General features: G+C 45.2%; 1 protein-coding gene across 1 annotated transcript; it reads left to right on the plus strand.

Moving 5' to 3' along the window:
• The first annotated feature begins 7009 nt into the window (after positions 1–7009).
• On the plus strand, positions 7010–15015 carry CKAP4 (cytoskeleton associated protein 4). The gene is given in 3 exon segments (XM_027680424.1): positions 7010–7246; positions 7248–7448; positions 11955–15015. Coding segments are annotated over 3 exon segments (1680 nt in total). The 5' UTR covers positions 7010–7099; the 3' UTR covers positions 13287–15015.
• The last annotated feature ends 1820 nt before the right edge of the window (positions 15016–16835 follow it).

Consider the following 16835-nt stretch of genomic DNA (forward strand, 5'->3'; position numbering starts at 1 on the left):
TCTCTTCCTGTCACAGGAGCTACGTGCTACCACTGCCTCACCCACCAGGAAGCACGGAGGGCAAAACTCTGGAAGTCATCTCTGAGGCAAGAGCTCACTAACTCGAGCCTCGCTCATCCTGAAGACAGAGCTCCCCTTCCTGCAAATAACCTTTACCATACGTAGTGGCCTATATGGAATAGGTGTTGTATTCACCCGCTGTAGACCAAAGCCCCCTGTAGATCCCATTAACCTCGGGTATAAAAGCAAGGGCTGAAAGCAGGGAATGGAGTTTGGCTATGCAAGTGCCAAGTGCCCTGCTGGAGTGGGAGCACTTGCTCCCAGCGATGCAGAGCACCTGTCAGCCCTGCCGCTCTGAGCCGGGCCTCCAGAGACATTAAATGGGATTAACTCGAACAGCCTAATCCGATAGCTTCTGTAAAGAAGACGATGTTTTAAATAACTGTGTTTGCCCCACTTTGCCCCACTTTGTGGATGTCACATGGCAACGACAGTCTGAAAGAAGATCAAAAGGGCTTTGGAGAAGACTGTGATGAAGCCTTCCTTGTACAAGACTGTTATCATTTCCAAGGATGATATTATTACTTTTTACATCCCTTTTTGCTTAAATGCAATCTGAAAGATGGGGAAAACTCAAGTCCTTGCTGTGATGGCAGCTGAAACAGCTTTATTAATTAACTTAATTTATAAATTAATTAATTTATAAATTAAAACGTCACAAAGAGTACTTGAGGAAACACCAGGGCCAGTAACTCAGGATCCATTTCGTGTGCTGTCTGTGTGGACTGGCAGTTGTGGAAACCTTTGCTGCTCAGTGGCCTAGCTTGCACAGAAACAAAAGGGGTGCCTCAGCCTCACAAAGTAAACTAGCTTCTTATATGAAAGATTAACTTTAAAGAAAAAGTATATCAGGGATATCACCTAAATCATGGAATAAGAGATGGGATTACAGAAAGAGATGGCTTTAAAACAACTTTTTTTTTTTTCAAACTGTAGCAGTGTCCTTCTCCCTCAGCACATCAGCTATTTTGGAGCCCACTCTTAAGTGCATAGCTTGCTCTGTCTATCTCTCTGTCTCTCTATCTCTCTATTCCTCTATCCATCTAGCTATCAGAGAGGTACATCTGCATGCATAGCAGAGGCACCAAGAACATGCTTTGAGATTACAGTCCAAAGGCCAAGAATAAGTTAGACACTGCAGTACTCAGCACTTAACCTCCTTTTTGGTTTCAATTCTTTCTTGATCCAGAGGCACTGAAGCTATAGGCCAGTATATGGATCTTGAAGTAGATTATCTACTGTAGAGATTTTCTCCACAGGGAAATGACACTCATTTCTTGTTGTCTGAGTGTCCACAATGTCAGGCAGGAAAATAATTGTACAGCCTTTAAATTTGTTCTGCTCAATTAAGAAGATTAATGCCCTTGTGTCTTATATAGCACATGCATGTATGTGCTGGATTTGGCTGGGGTAGTTTATTTTCTCCACAGTAGCTGGTATGGAGCTGTGTTTTGGATTTGTGCTGAAAACAGTATTGATAACACAGGTATGTTTTAGTTACTGCTGAGCGGTGCTTCCAGAGTGTCAAGGCCTTTTCTGCCTCTCACCACACCCCACCAGCGCGGAGGCTGGGGGTGCACAAGAAGTTGGGAGGGGACAAAGCCAGGACAGCTGACCCCAAATGACTCAAGGGATATTCCATACCATATGGCATCATGGTCAGCAATAAAATCAGGGGGAAGGTTGGCAGAGGGGCACAGCTTGGGGACTGGCTGGCCACTCATCAGTTGGTGGTGAGAAACTGTTTTCATTTGCATCAATTGCCTTTCTTGGGTTTTATTTCTCTCTTTGTTGTTTTCCTTTTTATTACAATTTATTATTAATTTATTATTATTTTAATTTATTTCCATTATTAAACTGCTTTTATCTCAACCCACAAGCTTTCTCACTTTCTGATTCTTTCCCTTATCCCACTGGGCGGGGACTGGGGGGTGAGAGTGAGCACCTGTGTGGTGCTTTGTTGCTGGATGGAATTAAACCACAACAAAGGTACAAATTTGGAATTTTGACTAGTGTCTCAAGTTGACTTTAATTCTTGGCCTTTCACTACAGAAGCACTGTTAATTGAAATGAAGGACTAGTTTGTGCTCAGCCTTTGCAGCAGGTTGGTTCATAACCTTTCCTTATTGTTACCAGTAAAAGACAGTAAAGCCTATAATTAATGCACCACTTTGTCCAGCAAACACCAACGCAGCTACTGAGTGGGTAAGACGTGCAGCTGCATTTGGCCCTGCAGGTCAGAAATGTCCCAGTATTTGGCTAACTGGTGGTTAGAGTGGGAGGAAAGGGCAAGGGCAAGGTATGTTATTGTTTATGCCAGGTCCCATGACAACTAAGTTGAGAACATAACTTGAAGTCACAAGATATTTTGCCCTAATCCTAATAACTGAGCCAGGCAGACTGGCTTTAGCGCTAACAGATGGATGTTAAGACTCTGGGTTGGCTGAGATCATCAGGCCCAGATTTGATAATAGGCTCAAGGACAAGACAAAAAGACTACAAGGCAGGTGTAAGGATGCTTTATCGGCTTGTTCTTCTGTGGAGTTTCCTGTATTCCAAGGAGAAATAACTGTTGTGAGAGGCAAACAGGATTGCTGCTTCTCCCCACTGAAGTATTTAGCTTTAAATTCACACAGAGGCAAAACAGAATATTGGCACTTTTGAGAGAAAAAGTTACATCAGTAAATTCCCCAACCGCACCAATCTGCAGAGTCTAGCAACTTTACCACCTCAGCAAATTCCTACTGCACACTCCCCTCAGCGCTAGTCGTTGGTCTTTCTGTACATAGGAAATAAAGAGTTTTACCCACTGTGTCAAATACAATGAGAAGCTATTTGTAGAATGGTATTCTTAGTCAGAAATAGTTTGTATTGATTCCATGTTGAGAAAAAGCCTTGGGTAGTACATCATTAACATCCTCCTTGTCACTGCCAAGTGGGAGGAGAAATGGTATGAGTTACTTATGCTGCCTTACTACCTGAAAGAGATTTACATCCCTTGATACTTCACATTGGTCATCCTCTTGATTATTGTCTCTGATGCAGTCCATATGGCTCAGTTCTTATAGTAAACTCTGAAATAAACGGCTTCAGAGCTAAAATCCTGGGTCTTAGGGTACTGCTACCAATCCTGGCCTTTCTAGGCCCTTTCTAAATAGAAATCCAATATCCCCCTTCTCATAAAGTATGAAACAACTAAGGCTGTGGCTAGATCTTTACTGTGGAAACTCTGCTATTGTAGCCCTCCCAGGCTGCTTTGTTTGCTGCTGAAGATTTCTGCTCTCATGCTATTGAGCAAGACAAGAGTATTCTGAGGGGTCCTCATCTCTTTTAGTGCAAGCCCCCTCTTATCAGCTCCAGCCACCTCTGGGATGTATTTAAGACAACTCCTGACTCCATGCAAGCTCTCTGTTACTTGTAAGGGTCAGGGCAATCAGTTAACCCAGTTCTGTTGTAGTGGCCATAACCTGCAATCACTCCAACATCCTCGACAGCTACTGACTTTTGGTCTCAGGTCTGTGCATTTGACAGAATTGTGCTGACAAAATACCTGAGACAATTCTCTATAAATTCTCCTCTTATAACCCATTCTAGTAGTTACTGATTAGAACACCGTGTACAGACCAAACAGTTCAGTTCACCGTAGGCCTTGGCAGAAGTATTGAATGGAACTGTATTTCCATGGCCGGGCTGCCATCAGGGGCTGTCATCCTGCTAGCTTTAAGATTCCCTGTTTCTAAATAATACTCAGCCTACAGTTTTATATATATATCTATATGTAATTTCTCTATATAAAGAATGTACTGTAATTAAAGGAAAGAGCAAGAAAAGGTCTTCCAAGACAAAACTTGATTTAATTTCTTGCTGTAATCAAATAGAGAAACAGATACATTAGTGCCTCAAGTTTTTATCTTGTGAGGAGTTACAGCTTACATATTAATGTAATGAACTTCCACTTGTGGAATGCCTCTTGGCCAAACATTTCAGTGTTAAAAGCATGAGAAGGAAATTAATTGAATTTGCACTAGCAATTCAGCAGCCTAGGTGTAGGATTGGAAAGAGCTTGTTGCTACTGAGATTTTTATGACTTAGAGACACTGAGGCTACATTTCTAAGATCTTTGCCCAGAAGCCCAGTAGAGCCTTAAAGCATTATTTTTATTCATTGACTCTGTGTCTTGAACAGAATTTGCTTTTGTCTCACACAAAAGCAAATCTTTAATATGGGCAAATATTAACAGATACAAACATGAATACAGACTTTTTAAAAGCTAGCTTTAGATGGAAAGATTAAAATACAGAAGAGGATAACATGTCTGAGGGAGAAACCAACTGCCAAAAACTTTTTGTTGCATTGTTCTTAAAAAAAACAACAAATCCTTTTGAAACTACCACCATTACTACTGTTTGTCTAGGAGTTGTTTGTTTTTAGCCCAGGTCTAAATTGATTTGCATGATCCTATTCGTGAAACCCCTGAGAGAATTCGAGGCAGAGGCAGTAATAGAAGTCTGCTGTAGAAGCCTCTCTGGTCTTAATAATCATGAAAGAAATGGACGATATGGGATCAGCATACTTTGTTGAATGATTGTCCTGTAATGCTCTGAAAGCCAGTTTTCAAAAGTCCTTGAGAGTCCATCCTGACACCCTTACTACTCAGCATGACTATCGGATAGGAGGAAGGAGATGCTAGATACTGAGTAGTCTCCTTGGTCAGGCAGTTCAACTATATGATTGTTGTATGTCCCTTCCAACCCAAAATATTCTATTCTATTCTTCTCTATTTTCTGCTTGAAACACAGGGAAGTGTGGGGACTAATCAGTGGAGAAGATTTTTAGCATGTTTTTAGGCTTTTAGGATTTAGAATTTTAGGATTCTCCAGTACAAACTCTGTTACATTGGATGCTGTTACAGCACTGTCTTAGGTCCAGAATCCTGGATTCGTGTGCTTCACAGAAGCTTCCAGCAACATGCAGACTCCACATAATTGCAAGTCATCTTCTATTAACTCTAAAATAGCAATTTCCAATATGCATCTTCCTTTGAATTTTCAGGCACTTTATGAAACAGAGTTTCTGAACAGGAGGATAAATCTGGCTTCCTGTTTCAGAGAGAACAGTGAATGAGACATCAGCACAGGGACTAAAGAACTGAAGGAGGCCAAGCAAATACAAGTGCAATCTACTCCATCAGCTAGTATATTAGAAAATCTGTATTGCTGTTGCCTGCAATTTATCTATTAAGGTTAAGAGAAAATATGTCCCACTCCTTTCTTGTAAAAATTAAGACTCACTTACAGAATTGTAACCCGGTTACAATAATCAGATGAAGTGACACGCCTTGGCCCTGCACTGTGCATGTGTGGACAACTTTACATAAAAGGTCACAAAAAAGTCTTTCCCTGTAAACCATCAGTGATTAAGGGTCTAGACCCAAAACACCCCAAAACTCATCAGTGATCTGGCAGAGCAGTTTGATGCCTATTAGACAATAGTCACTACATTAGCCAGTTTGGGCTAAAGGACAACACTGCTGAATTCAAGATGTATTTTTGAAACAGTTAAGTTTTTCTGTGCTAACACCTGTCTTATAGTCTGGTCCAAAGCAGTAGACAGACAGCAGAAGGGGACTTACCAACGTTGTATTTTTCAAGTTTCCACAATCAAGCAAGTCTATGATAATTTAAGACACAACTACTCAGTTTCTCAAAAGGGTTTAAGCAGCTCTTTGTGATGCTGGAAAATCCGTGGGATTTTCAAAAGACGTTTTAAAGTAACTCCCATATGATATCTCCATTTCACCTGAAGAGAGGCGTAGTGCACGTTCTCCTCCCCTTTTCACCACGTAGAATACCCATATCCAACCCTCTGTTACCTATGCCCTAAAATTGCGGGTTCAAGCCCACCTAGTTCCCTTGCATAAGTATCCTCAGCAACACGATGAGATGCATCCCCCTCGAACTGACAGCTGATTAATATAACGCACAATCAACTGTTTCCTGCACCAACACCTTATCCCTCTGCTCTGCCCTGCTCTCTCCTTCCCTACTCTCCTTTTCTTGCCGGCATGTCCAAATCACTCAGCTTTCACCTCCTTCTGCCTCTTTATTCGCAGGAGAAAAACGGAAAGCATGAAGAAGACAAGCGGGGCCCCGTGCTGCGCACACGGGGCGGCTCCAGCTGGAGCCAGCGGCTCAGGGAGAAGGCCTGCTCAGCCTTCCCTATCCTGTCCTGTGCCGGGACGATGAAGGCAGCGGGCTCCTGTAGGCGTGGGGAGGAAAAGGAGCACGCTCGGAGCGGAACGGCTCCGCGGGCACTAGCGGTGCTGAGCTTCTTCTCGCTTTCGGACAAAGCCGTCCGTGAGCGATGGGCGCTGGTGTCGGGCCAGGAGCGCTCCTGCCAGCCAGGGCAGCTGCTGGGAGCCCCAGGGACCAGCCCGATGCCAAGTCTCTGCTCTACAGCCACTAGAAGGGGGCTGGGGGATGGAAGGGTTGCGGATGGAGAAAAGAACTTTTTCTCTACGCCTTGCTGTCAAGTCACTCCGGAGCTGCTGCAGTTATTCCAGCCCAAATCATAACCCAACAGTACACAAGTTGTACACAAGCCGCGCTCTGCCACCAACACTACAGGCAGGGCTAAAAACTAGCAGCGGGACCAGGCTGGGCTGGGCTGGGGGACACCTGGGGGCCAGAGGCTGCGAGAGTGGAGGCCTTGGCACACCCCGCTCCCAGAGCCCCGCGCCGGGTGTCGCGGCCGACAGAGGCTCTGTCACTGCGGGGAGGGGCGGGGGCTGCCCCTCCGTCCCACCCGCCGCTCCCCCATCCCGCTGCCTCCCCCGGGCCCCGCGTGCGCCACGTCCGCCCCCCGGCCCGGCCCGCAGCCCATCCCCGTGTGCGTGGCGGCTCCCCGGGGCGGGGGCCGGGGCGGGGCGGGGAGTGCGGCGCTGCCCGGGCCGGCGCCCCCGCCTTCTCTCCATCCTCCCTCCCTCCCTCGCCCGCTCCCGCTGCTCCCGCTCTCCGCACGACGGCGGCGGCGTCCCGCCATGTCGGCCGCCAAGCACCGGGGCGCGAAGGGGGGCAGCCCGCCCGCCGCCGCCGCCAACGAGAAGGGCGCGCAGCCCGGCGGCGCCGAGGAGCCGGCGGCGAAGAAGCCGGCGGCGGCGGGGCACGGCCGGGGCGGCAGGGCCGGCGGGGGGGGGCCGCTCCGGCGCCGGCCCCCGCCGCGGCTGGGCGCTGCTGCTGGGCGCCGCGGTGGTGCTGGGAGCCGCTCTGCCCGCCGGCTGGTACGTGCAGCAGCTGCGGGAGGAGGTCGGGCGGAGCGCCCGGGAGATGGAGGCCTCGGTCCGGCAGCGGCAGGAGCTGGCCGGCACTCTGGACGCCGTGGTGCAGAAGGTAGCGCGGCGCCGGGCACCGCCGGGGGCGGGCGGGAGGGAAGCCGGGCACCGTCTGGGCGCACAGTGCTGCTCGGCGGGGCGGGGGGCAGGACGTGGGGTTCGCCCCTTGAAAGGAGCCGTGCCTCTGTCGGATGGCCCGGCTTGCGGGAAAGCAAATCTGTCCCGCTCCCCCCCCTCTCCCCCGCCCTCCTCTCGCCTTCTGTGCTCCCTCAAAGATGCTCTCATGGCATCAGAGTGGTAGATGGAGTCAGGGCCGCGGTTTCCCCTGTGCTTGCAAACGTGGCCTCAGTGCAGCAAGGAATCCCTGCCAGACGGCGGAGCTGGGCGGGACGGGGCGGGACGGGACCCCGCGGCGGTGGCCGCAGCCCCCAGCTCGCTTTTCCAGGGCCTGGGCCTGAAGCCATTTTATGGAATGCAGCCCGCACGCTTACGTGTTGGCAGCGGTGCAGACCTGCCGTTCCGAGAGAGCCTGCGGCCCGTAATTCTGTATCTCCGAGGCCCGAAAATTATTTAACTCAGCTGCCGCATCGAGCGGGCAGGTGTATGTGCCGATGTGGCAGCGCCGTCAGACGTGGCAGGGTCCTGTCTCGATGTCTCCATGCTCTCTAGAAAACAAAACCCATGTCAGCTTCACCGAACAGCAGAGGCTTTGCCAGAAACGCTGCTTCTGCTGTACCCTGCCTCCCACGTTCCTGCTGCTGTCTCCGGCCAAGGGAGTGAGACGCAGTGTCCAAGGCAGTCCAGGACTCTGGAAGATCTGTGAAGTTGTTGGCACAGGGTGTGGCTCAAGTGAAGTGAAATAAATGCTCATTTCCCTTCTCATTTTTTTCACTCGGGCCCTGACTAGCTTCTCAGCTGGAGCTTCACAAACAGCACTGTCCATCTGAGTACATCTTAGGGTGCCTAAAGCCTTTAAAAATGGCATCTATGAATGCATATCATCAACATGCAACCAAGCTCCTGTCTAGGGAGTAGTTAAATTGGTTGGAAGGCAGTATGTAAAGTTATGACTGAGTCAGATCAAAGAAAAGGAAATTCTTGTCTCAGCTTGACTGCTCTCTGCACGGCAAACCATGCAGATTCCCTGTGTTCCCTGCTAGCCTGGGCCTGGGCTGGTGATGGGGGGACAGGGAGAGGGGGCAGGCACTGGCAGAGATCCTGTTCGGTAGTGCTTCCACAAGCACAGCAGCCTGCCCACGTGGAGACTGTAGGATCAGTCTTGGTGTTTCCTCTCCCATACAACAAGAAGGAAGAGGAAAACTTGCGTTAAGGGGGGAAAGGGGTTGTAAAATTCAGGGCTATAGTGCTGTTTCTGAAGCTAATTTTAAATCCGGGGGGTTTTACTCACTGTTGACAGGGCCATGATTGGAACTAGCAAAGGTTGCTTTTTACTAGTTTTTAAGGCATTTTTATAGACTGTTAGTAGGAAGGAAGAAATTGCGATTACAAGATGTAAAACTACAATATGTGAGTATAGAACCCAGATGTATGTGCAATATGTAAGCCCTTCCAAACAAAGGAATGGGTACAATTTGCTGCCTTCCATCTCCATGTCATTGCAGAAAATCATAGGTACGTGTTACATATTCTAGGAGAGTATATACTATAAATATAGGTATATTTATAAACTTCCTATATTCTGGGAAGTTTATAAATAGTTGGTTTCAAAGAGGACTGAAACTTACTTGCCTGTGTACAGCAGATGGCTGATGTTAGACATACAGTAGTGCAAGAATTAAAGGTGGGCGAAAGAGGTCACACAGAGTTTCGATGTAACCTTGAAAGCTCTGCTTGCTATGGTTTGGTGTTGTCTTTACAGAAGAATGTACTTGAAGGAGAGGAAACCAGGCTGTATTTCATTGCTTACAAAGGTGTGGAATCCTGTGTTGTACTTGCAGAATGTGGTCAGTGCAGGCTGCTGTGTGGCTTTGCCCTTCAGTCTTTGACTGCAGGGAGCTCCTGTCAGGAGTAAGCATTATGTAAACTCATCTGCTTTACACATCGAGGAGAAAGGAAATGATGTGGAAGTTTAGTCTTTAACATAGCACCATTCTCAGAGAGGCCAAGATCGTTTGGTGTTTAAACACAAGACTGTATGACCAGTTAGAGAAGACACAGTCATTAGCTGTAGGTACATTTTTATGTCCTATTTGCAATGTTAAATATTTCAAGGGCTATGGTGTCAAACCTTACCAGCCAGGTATGGCAAAAAGGCAAACTCACATGCAGGTTCACACACAAACCACTGCGTAGTGAATATGAACTACTGCTTTGGAGTTGTGAGTTTTACCCCTCTTGTGCAAGGGGTTTGCTTTGGGCCTGGTGGCTCTTGGTTAGGACAGGTCAGATTAGAAGCTGGTCTAATTTGAAGACCAATTTAATTATATCAGAGCTCACTGATCTCCAAATGGCTGGTCCAGCTGGAAGTGTAGGAGAATAGCTTCAACTTTTACACCATGAGCATTGCCTGAAGGCAGTGGAGGAGCAGGTATAAAAGTACTTTCACTGTGGAGTGATGGGCTCTGTCTCTGTCAGTCATATTTCAGCAGGGACCTGGCCCTGTGGAGCGTTCTGGCTATTTCTGGTGCCTTTTCTTAGACTGACAATTGAAGATAGTTACTTGCAAATACAAATTTGGTGATTTAGTTGGAGTGCATCAAAGAAAATAAATTCTGTCGTAAGAGGGGGAGAATTTTCCTGTGTCCTCCTGTAAGATTTCTGAAGTCCATTTAGAAGTCCATACAGAAAAACCTCTTTGTGGAAAGAATCAGAATGAGTGACAGCTAAGATGTAATGAAAATGAGGTTGGTAAATCAGTCTAATGACTGGTGCCAGCTGCAATGTGTATAGTAGTACTACTTTCTCCACCCCTTCCCCTTAGCTCATTTCTAGTTTGGTGTGGGAGCACTAGAGAATACCAGTGTGGGGAATGTAAAATCGTTAGAAGCCTTTTTACAGAAGAGTGCGGAAAAAAGAAGTCACCTTTATGGATATTCCTCAAACTGGAGTGATCTGTTGAAGCAAGGGCAAATCTCATGGCAAAGTCTACAGTCCTTACACAGTGTAGACTTCCATGAAAACTAGAGGATTTGGCCAGGGATTTGCAAAAATACATAAAAATAACTTAATTTCTAGTTAGGAAGTCTGTTAGGCTTTTTGAAAATAATTTCTAGGTTCAGAGTCAGACTGGGAACTGCTGGAGCTTCCTTCAGTTGCAAAGAAAAAAAAGACAGCTCTGTATATTTCTTTCTAAGACCATATAAAATATACTTATTTCTATTTATAAAATAAAACCACCCCTCCAGCTGTGTATCTAATCAGTAAACATGGCAGTGCATGTGGCACAACTGATTAATATACCCCTTAGACATAGGGAGTAGTGTGAGGCAAGGCAACATGCATTACTCAGCACTTGCCATCCTGCCAAAGCCTCGAGGTATTTTCTGTGTGATGGATTCCTGTTGCAACCAGTGGGAGTTCTTACGTTGCTTTACAAAGTTGAAAAAGGTACAACCCACACACCCATCAGTCTTAAGACTGATACTCTGCTTGGCCTCAAAATTAAGTAATGTGTTCTTCTCTGGCCTGGATCTTACCTTTGAATGTGAAAGTGAATGAATGTGGTGGCCACTCACCCCTTGACGTTCTCCCTCTTCCTGCTACTAAAACCACTTGTAAAGATAGCTTTTGTAATTGGGAAGTTTAGTAGCCTACCTGATCCAGTGGTAGCAACTTTCTATTAACCTGAGCTAGATGCAAGGCAGGCCCCTTGGCAGCTGCTACGCCTTTGTTCTCTGCCTGTGTACATGCATGAGCCCTGTTCACTGAGAGCATGTGGGTGTATGCAGGAGTGAGAATAATGAGGTACTAAGTATTTAGAACATTAAAGCCTTTCTAATTTTTTATCTTAAAAAATACTTAGCAAGAAAGATTATTGTGTCGCCATTGGTGTCTAGGAGCAGAAAAATGTCATGATTACTGCTCCCATTCCTCAGTCCATCCCAGCTCCCTTTTCCCCCTAATTTTTCCTATCTCTCTTTCTTGTCTTCTGTGAAACTCCTTTTTCATGGTCAGGAATTGGACTTTGGTATTATTGCCTGATAAAGTGTAATCCCAGCCTTTCTATATTCAGAAGCTGATGCCAGATGTTCTTTTGGCTTTTTTTTCCCCCTCCCTTTCCTCCCTTATGGACTTGTGGTCTGTATGCAAAGTTTGGAGACTTGAATTCCTTTTTCACTGACGTGGATATGCTGGATCATCTGTGACAGGTCAGTGAGACCAGGGATCCTCAACAGAAGATATATGTATCTATAATAGAGCTGTAAGGCTCTAGAAGCCGGACTTGTTATGCCTCCCGTACCTGTATGCCATAGGGTCACTTCAGGTAGAGAGCATGAAGGATTGCAAGTTGATCATTTCATTTGGTAACAAGGGCTATAAGGATCTTGGACAAAAAGGGAAAGGATGAAATTACAGGTATTAACCAGATGTATTTGTGTTTTAGGTACATTCTCTTCAAACCACATTTGGAGAATTTGAATCCATGATGAAGATTGTGCAGCAGAAGCAGGAGGTTACCGAGAAGGCTGTTAAACAAGGGGAGAGTGAAATAAACCGGATCAGTGAAGTGCTTCAGAAGCTGCAAAATGAAATTTTGAAAGACTTGTCTGATGGCATCCACATGGTGAAGGATGCAAGGGAACGAGACTTCACATCTCTGGAAAACACAGTGGAAGAGAGACTAACAGAGCTAACAAAGTCTATAAATGATAACATTGCTGTATTCACTGAAGTCCAGCAAAGGAGCCAAGATGAAATCAACAATATGAAAACAAAGGTTGGTTCACTAGAACAGGCAGATGTGTATAAACATGAAATTAAGGTGCTAAAAGATGCTTTTGATGAGATGCAAGCATCCATGAAAATCAAAGAAAAGGACATAGAGACCTTGAAGAGTACAATAGACTCCATGGAATCTGATGTGTATACTGAAGTGAAAGAGCTAGTCAACCTCAAACAAGAACATGAGAAGTTCAAAGAGGCTGCGGACACTGAGCACCTTTCATTAAAAGCTTTACAAGAGAAAGTTCTGAGAGCTGAGGATTCAATTATGCAGCTCCCTAGTGACATTAAAAGACTTGATGAAGATTTACTGCAAGTTAAAGCTGACCTCAACAAATGGGAAGATAATGAACTCTTCAGAAGAGCATTAGAAACTTTTGGGAAGAACAGCGAAGGACTGGAGTCTCGCTTGAGGCATATAGAAGACAGCCTGGAGTCTCTAACTTCTGTTGTTGCTCAAAGCAGTGAAAAGTTGCAATCTTTCTTTTCTAAGGAGGCAGAATATGAGAATAAACTCAGTACCCTACAACAAAGCATTAGTACCCTTCAGGGTCTCTCAAATACAGATGTAACTTCAGTCACAGATGTTCTGAAAAGTCTTGGTGAAGCACAGACCTCGCTGTACAATGACGTGGAAAACTTAAGGAAAAGTATCAGTGACCTGCCATCCTCCGGTGCTCTCCAGGATGTCCAGAAGCAAATTAGTACTTTGTTGGATCAAGGAAATCTTCAGGCAGGTCAAGCACATTCTCAAGGCTACCTTGAAAAGTTTTCTTCTGTGGAAGGCTCTGTAGATGAACTGAGATCTTCTGTTAGCCAGGTTGATTCTGATTTGAAAATGATAAGAACTGCAGTGGATAGTTTAGTCGCCTACTCAGTGAAAATAGAAAGTAATGAGAACAACTTAGAGTCTGTGAAAAGCTCAATAGATGACCTGAGGAATGATCTGGAAAGATTGTTTGTGAAAGTAGAAAAAATACATGAAAAAGTTTAGGCAGCAGTGCTTCTTGGGCACATAATGGATTAAGGAAAATAGCTTTTGTATGCCCCATTTTTTACTCTTTTTAAAAGCAATTTGATACCTCCAAAGAGAATGAGAATAATAATAGAGACAGTTCTGCTTATTTCCTTTATATCTCTTCTGTGTAGTGTTTTGGGGGTTTTTGTTGTTTGTTTGTTTGCTCCTTAAATTCTGTTTTAAGAAAACATGAGTTAGTTGGGGGTTGAGTTTCTAAGGGCTCGTCTTCTCTATAAAGTTGTACCGCTGTAACTGTAATGGTGTAACTAAGGCTTTACAGCCTCGTTAGCATGGGCACATATTTAATGGCATGAAGGTGTTTCACGCTATGACACCAGATATCCCACACAGGAGGGCTACAGCTGCTCTGTACACACTGCTGTACACACTGAGGATTTTACTGGTATGTTTTGGCTTCAGAAACAAATGAGCAAAACTACACCCTGTCTTAAACTGTTTACTGTGGTAAACCTAAGTGTGGAGCACGTTTGAAGCACCTCATCTGTTTCTGGTGTTGGGGACTCAGCCGTGTGTCCAGTTTACCAGGTGTCAGCTGAGCTGTACTAGATTTCTGTGAATCCTTAATCTGTACCAAGGAGCTAACACAAGTTTGAGGTAAGTGGCATTGCCTGGGGCTAAGGCTTAAGAGATGGGTTCCACCATGTGACTGGAGAGGTTGATTCTTTGTGATAACAGGCTTCTTTGCCAGCATCTTCAGCTGCTGGTGCAGAAGACCGGTGCTTGGAAGGGACATCTGAAGGATGGGATTAATTTCAAGAGGGTACAGTAATAGTTTTGTCGTAATTTTAGACCGTTTACATGGTGAAGCTGTGTCTTTCCTGGGAAGGCCTAATCTGGTCTTTGATACAGGATTTCTCTGTAAAAATGATCACAAATTTGAATGAGGAGAGAAAAGGACCAAAATTCCACCCATTGTGTTCCATATATAACAAGCATGCTAACAACAATAATAATACACTCCAAAACATACAAGAAGGAAAATCACCATGAAATCAGCAGAATTGCTTCTATGGCATATACGTTTCCAAGTTTTCACACAGCTGACAGTGACCTGAACTCTTGTTACGTATTCAGGACTTGGTACCTGATTCTTGTCACCATTTTTGTCATGAGGCTGGGGCATTGGTAGCAAAAGATCCTTCTAGGAGATGGCTGAGAGTGAGGAGAACGTGTCATAATTCTCTAGATGCTCTTTTAAAAACCCCTTTGTCATGGAGGTTTTTTGGGTTTCTGTCTTTTTGGAGAGGATTTCTAATATTTCGAGTTTACTTTTGAACTTTTCCAAAGAATTGGTAAAGGAGTGTGCACATGGATACCTTGGAAATAGGTCATGGGCATCGTGCCCACCTCAGCCTGCACTAGATAGATCCTTGACTATGTTAGATGAAGAATTCCTAGAAATGGCATCTCCCAGAAGTAATGTGCTTGTGGGAACAGCACAGGTGAAAAGGAGTTCTCCTAAGTAAATAAGATACTGAACCATATCTAGTGTTGTTCCCACTGTGAACAGAGAAGGAAGAGGGACCCATGGCATTAAGGTAACCGTTGTCACTGTTGGAACTGCACTGTTCTTTGTTGACTTCTCGAGTTCTTGAACAATGTTGTTTAGGTTACTGTGAAATGAACTGTATGGCTTATTTGCAGTATTTTTAATACATAATAAACATTTGGAATATTCTTTGCACTTTTTTTTTGATCACTGCTTACTTACTCTTGTGTTTCCCAGGATGCTTCCAGCGGGGTACAGGAAAGGGCTTGGGGAAGCAGCAGATGTGCTGCAGCCCTGTATTTGGTCTTAGCTGCCGTGGGGGAATGTGGAGGTGCTCTTACCTCTTGTGGTTACAAGCCTAGGCTTGAAAACGGGACTTGAATCAGATCAACATGGCAATGTTGACTACTGGGCTTGGAAGCCCAAGATGGTGGTTGTGAGGTGTGAAATACATGATCTAGGCAATGAATGAGTGCCATGTCAGACACCAACAGCAAGGCCTTGGTAAGACTTTCTCCATGCCCAAAGCATGTAGAACAGAAACAATGTACAGCAAGAACCTGTGCAATCTTTCCAAAGCTGCTCCTCTTGCTTAGCTTTGAATGCTGGATTGTAAGGCCCATAAACTGATACCAGGTTCATGATGAATGTCTGCCTTTCAAAAGTTTGGGAAAGGGTGCTTTCAGGAGTATGGACATCATCATATCCTGGTAATTCTTGAGGCCGAAGTCACAGAAATTGCTAATTGTTATTAAAATACATATGCTCAACAAGGCAGGTGATGAGCACCTACACCCTTGCATCTAAAGGTGTTTGATACAATATGTTGACAACAAGCTGGTGAAGGGCACAAAGTGACTTTAAAGGGTAGTAGCTGCATGACAATGGAACTTGGGCTGTAAAGCCAGCAGTGCAGCTGGGCTGTATTTGATCTCAAAGATTGAAAAATTAACATTTACACTTCTAGTAACTTAATTTTTATGGCAAGCTATTGAAATTACTTATTTCACTAAGAATAATAATTCTCCATAAATAATGACATGTCTGGAGACAGGCACAGAGACAAGGATCCCTTGGCAGGCTGGAAGTTCAGCTTTTATGTCTGGCTTGACATTTTCATCCAATACAAACATTTTCTAATTCCCTCCTAAATGCTCACAGAGCACATGCAGTCCTAGTGCTGCTCTTTCCTGTTGTTCTTACACTTTGTAATAAAGCAGTAGAGAAGGTCTCAAGCAAGACATTGCATTGCTAATGTTCCTTTATATTATTAGTAGTTCATCAGTAATGTGCTGTTTCAGTAACAAATTTCAACTGAAACTGTCCACCTGATTGATGAGGTATTGATCGAGCCAGTTCATTAACGCCTGCCTTCATTTTCATCTGTCCTGAAGGGAGGAACCATTACACTGAGGCACTGTGGACTTGATCGCTCTTGAAAGGGCTTGCCCGAATAGCTGTTTTCAAATGTGGTGGAGATAAATCTTGTGCTGCTGCCTGGACTTCTTCCAGCGGGGTTTCAACCACTGCCTCAAGTGAAATAACCAAGAAGGGTGTCTGGTGGCCTAAATGTGTGTGTTAGAGGTTTCATTAAAACATGGATTAGTGATTTAGTCTTTTTATCATTTTATTTGACATAGTTAGTACTGTAAACAAAGCTGCAGAGAAGTTTAATGACCATGGGAGAAAAGTCTGTCTGAGATGTACAAATACCACAGCAGCCCAAAAACATCTGCTCGGCTTGGCATTGCCAAGGGCAGTCTCTGTCCAGTTTGAAGCACTGCAGGAAAGGAGTGGTTGGGCTAGAGAGACCCTCCAAGAGAAAAATGGAGATGATCGGAGGTAAGATATTCCAAGAGAAGAGATTGAACAATTGGGCCAATTTAGACCTTGGAAAAGTGGAGGGAGGATTGAAGGGAAAGGGGGGATGAAGTGAAGGGCGAGCCACCTCCAGCCCCGCACAGGGCGGAGGGCGCGGCCCGGCTCGGGGGAGGGCGGCGGGCGCCCCCCGGTGG

This window comes from Neopelma chrysocephalum, unplaced genomic scaffold (assembly GCF_003984885.1).
Source record: "Neopelma chrysocephalum unplaced genomic scaffold, ASM398488v2 Primary Assembly neopelma1_59, whole genome shotgun sequence".
Taxonomy (NCBI): domain Eukaryota; kingdom Metazoa; phylum Chordata; class Aves; order Passeriformes; family Pipridae; genus Neopelma; species Neopelma chrysocephalum.